At 50.2% G+C, this 4,102-nt stretch overlaps 1 protein-coding gene across 2 annotated transcripts in view; it reads left to right on the forward strand.

Moving 5' to 3' along the window:
* The window catches only part of TMEM221 (transmembrane protein 221), a 7,818-nt gene extending 3,940 nt beyond the window's left edge, over positions 1–3,878 (forward strand). The window contains exons 3-4 of one of the 2 annotated variants that reach the window (XM_024134061.1): positions 2,412–2,642; positions 3,308–3,878. In XM_024134061.1, coding sequence (XP_023989829.1) covers positions 2,412–2,642; positions 3,308–3,369 — 293 coding nt within the window. In that variant the 3' untranslated portion in view covers positions 3,370–3,878. Of the gene's footprint in view, positions 1–2,411; positions 2,887–3,307 lie in introns of those variants that run through there. The other variant, XM_024134060.2, reaches the window with a different exon arrangement.
* Positions 3,879–4,102: the final 224 nt, after the last annotated feature.

Genomic DNA, 4,102 nt, shown 5'->3' on the forward strand with positions numbered 1-4,102 from the left:
CATGTGGGATCCTCCCGGACCCGGGCACGAACCCGTGTCCCCTGCATCGGCAGGCGGACTCCCAACCACTGCGCCACCAGGGAAGCCCACCTTTCTTAAAGAGACTCCTGACATCTTGTATTTTGTTCTAATCTTGAAAACTATGTTGCTGGTGCTGGAGACTCAGCGCTGAATCATACATAGATCCTTGTCAGCCCTATAAACAACCTGTTTCACTGGAAGAAAAAAAAATCAGCTGACTGAAAAACAAGGGATTTGCTATTACTATTTTTCCTTAGTACCACAATAGAGAAATAGAAGTTTACAAGATATATTTAAAAGATTTATTTATGAGATATGAGCCTAGGGTTCATTGTGGGAATTTGTAGGTACAGTGCAGTGAACTCTGCATAACTCTTGTTGTTTGACTTCATAAAATGCTCTGGATTTTATTAAGTGTGGAACTTCCCTGGCGATCCAATGGTTAAGACTCTGTGCTTCCACTTCAGGAGGCGTGGGTTCATCCCTGGTCAGGGAACTAAGAACTAAGATCCCACGTGCCACGTGGCCAAAAAGAAACAAAACAAACGAACAAACAAAAATGCTCTGGATGTGAGTTTTTTTAAAAAGGAGAGTGGATGGAGTGACTCGTGTATCTGAAAAGATCAGGGGTTATTGGCCTCAGGTGTGGCTGGATCCAGGCACTCAAATGAGGTCTTCAGAAATGCTTCTCACTTCATCTCATCACCTGCCGTGCCCTGAGAAAGATGCCTGTCTCTGTAAGCGCTTTCAACACAATACCTATGACCTCAAGCCTTTTCATAAGCCAACAAAAATGTTGGAGACTTGGAGAATAAAATATTCTTACTCTAAAATACAAGAAAACTCACAAAGGGCAAAAAAAAGGTAACTATGTCAGCCTCATTAAGCATTAAATTAAGAATTTGTTCAGCTCCCATTTAGATTCTTTTTGAGGATAGGTGACCTCACTCAGCAAGAATTCCTGAGCATGTCCAGCCAATCATTCATTCATTGCTAACCAGAGCCAAAATAATAGTTATAAAGATCTTTCAAAAATGTTTAGAGCGGGGACTTCCCTGGTGGTCCAGTGGCTAAGACTCCACGCTCCCAATGCAGGGGGCCTGGGTTCAATCCCTGGTCAGGGAACTAGATCCCACATGCTGCAACTAAGAGTTCTCATGCCGCAACTAAGACCCAGCACAGCCAGATAAATACATAAATAAAAATATTGAAAAAAAATGTTTAGAGCAAAGAAAGTCCTTGGCCTCGCCTTAATATGTCAGACATGATGCATTGTGGCATCTTCAAAAGCAAGAGTACAGAGCTGGAGAAAGCATTAAAACAGCCCACAAAGTGCCAAGAAGTCCTCCATCATCTCTGGGCTTCTCTCCTACCAATTCCCTAATGGCTGCAGTTAGAAAATAACCCTGTACTCATAGGCCAAGCAAAGGTCCCAGGGCTGACTCTGATTAGCTGAGCTTGGGTCATGTGATAGCCATGCACCAATCACTATAATCAGGGGAAGCAGTGCTCTGATTGGCCTAGGACCATACATGTCACTGATGCCAGAGTGGTGGGTCAGTCCTTCTAGACCAGTGACCAGGGTAGGGGTAGGGACTGGACCAGCACTTCTCAATGGGGGCTGATTCTGCCCCTGAGGGAACATTTGGCAGTCAACATCTGGAGACATTTTTGGTTATCACGATAGGGCAGGGGGAGGGTACTACTGGTATCTGGTGGATAGAAGCTGCTAAATGTCCTACGATGCACAGGACAGTCCCCACCAAAAAGAATGGTGGTGCCAACTGGACATCGGACAGGGCAACAGAGAACCAGTACAGGTCCTCAAGGCCAGGTTGCCAACTGTCTTTTTTGTTTTTTAAGATTTATTTTTTTAAATTTATTTATTTATTTTGGGTGCGCTGGGTCGTAGTTGCGGCATGTGGGATCGTTTTAGTTGCGGCATGCAGGAGTTTTAGTTGCTGCTCCTTAGTTGTGGCATGCATGTGGGATCTAGTTCCCTGACCAGGGGTGCAACCCAGGTCCTCTGCATTGGGAGGGCGGAGTCTTACCCACTGGACCACCAGGGAAGTCCCCGCCAACTGTCTTGTTGTTCAAATCAGCAAACTGAGGCCAGAGAGGGGCTGTGATTCACTCAAGGTCAATCACAGGGATTCAGAAAGCCTGAGATCTGAGTTGTTTCAATCGTGGTAAAGTACACATAACACACAATTTACCATTTTATAGTAAAACAGATGTGATGATGATGTATTTGTCGGGTGTGAAAGGGTTAGATGAGTTAGTGTATGTGCCTATCATAATGTACAATTTTCTATAACTGCTCTCCATTTGGGGGAGCTCTCCCAGGCGTTGGGGAACAAACATTGAATAAGAGCCGTTTCCTTCCCCAGCACTGTCCATCTACGCCCTGCTTCTCTTCGAGATCGAGACAGGTGCAGCAGCTGCCTCCATCCTCGGCTTGGGTGCTGTGGTCCTGGTGGCGGCGCTGACCCACACTCTACTCCGGGCCGCCCGGGCCACCCGCCGTGGCCTCCATGAGCTGTCCCCACCGCACTTTGAAGACGACCCTGTCTGCCCTGCTGAAGTCTCCAAGGCCAGCCCCAGGGCTCAGCCCCAGCAGGGTACCCATCACTGGACCCCCTACTCATCCTGCCCAGAACCTGGGGACTCCCTCAGATCCATGGTTACTGCCACAGCACCTACAGCCATAGGGGGAGGCCGGGAGGGCAGCCTGCCTGCATTCCGCATGCACCGGACACTGTCTGCCAGTGAGGGACACTGGGAAGAGGTCACGCATGAGATGCGCAGCATCCTGAGCCACAGGCCAGGGGGTTCGGGGAAGGACTCCACTCTGGTGTGAGCCCAAAGATGAAGGATAGAGACCTAGTGTCAGGCAGCAGGAAGAGGACTCTTGTAGAGATAGCTCCAGGCTCAACCACAGTAGCAGTATAACTTGATTTCTCTCTCAGTTCACAGCATCCCTGACCTGTGGCCTCAAGGTTGCCTCATGGCACAAAATGGCTGCCAGGGCTCCAACCTTTACCTCCTCACTCAGAGAGAAAGGCAGAGGCCAGGACTTCTCAGGAGATTTTTGGAAGTTTTCCTGGGAGGCCTTGGGACACTTCTGCTTATACCCCATTGGCCAGAACAGAGTCATGTGGCCACACTTCAATACAGAGGAGACAAGGAAATGTAGCTGCCCAGAATGAATAAGATTCTGGTATAGGCAGGAGGGGAGGGGAGAGCTCAGGCAGCGTTTCTCTAAACATCTCCGTCCATTTTACAGATGAGGAAACCGAGGCCCAGAGAGGGGCAGTGATTCACCAAGGGTCCCACGGCCAGTATTGAGCATCAGAGCCAGGATTCGAACCCGGGTCCTGTAACCCCCATGCTGCTGATAGTGCAAGTCTCAGACTCTGCGACTCCTTCCGGGCTGTGAGCGTTTGAAACCTGTGTGTGCGGAGCTCAGAGCAGCCCAGGGCCATGGACGCACCTGGAGGCCTGGACCCAGACTCCTGGCTGTGGGCCTGTGGCTGAGGGCTTCACCGCTCTGTGTCTCAGTTTCCTGGTCTGTAAAATGGGAACGGAAGCGGTCCCTCTTCCTAAGGCTCCCGTGAGACTCCGTGTGAGCCATTCCGGGGGCCTGTGCATAGCAGGTCCTCAAGGCGTGTCAACCTGTGCTTCTGTCAGTCGGGGTGCCTGGTGGCAGGAAAAGGTGGGTTGATGGCCAGTTTCTGGAACTCTTGGAACTGACAGGGCTTGGAGTGGATAACTCAGAGCCTCAGGGGGTCTCCGGAGGCCCTGGCCCCATCCCCGTCCTGCACAACCTGAAAATAAACTCCATGTCACTATTTCCATGTCATCTGAGCCATATCCAAACATGTTGCATGGCCAAGCGCAGACCCAGGATGAGGGGTGGGGTGAAAGGAGTGGGGGTAGAGAGGGCAGGAGTCAGGGGACAGAGAGTGTGCCCCTTGTAGAGCCAAGTCTGGGGCCCATGCCCCACAAATCTTCATGCATATACATTTCACAGGGTGTGGGGATGGCCTGGTCCCTGCCCCAACCCCAAATAGACAAATGT

Source organism: Physeter macrocephalus, unplaced genomic scaffold (assembly GCF_002837175.3).
Source record: "Physeter macrocephalus isolate SW-GA unplaced genomic scaffold, ASM283717v5 random_4, whole genome shotgun sequence".
Taxonomy (NCBI): Eukaryota; Metazoa; Chordata; class Mammalia; order Artiodactyla; family Physeteridae; genus Physeter; species Physeter macrocephalus.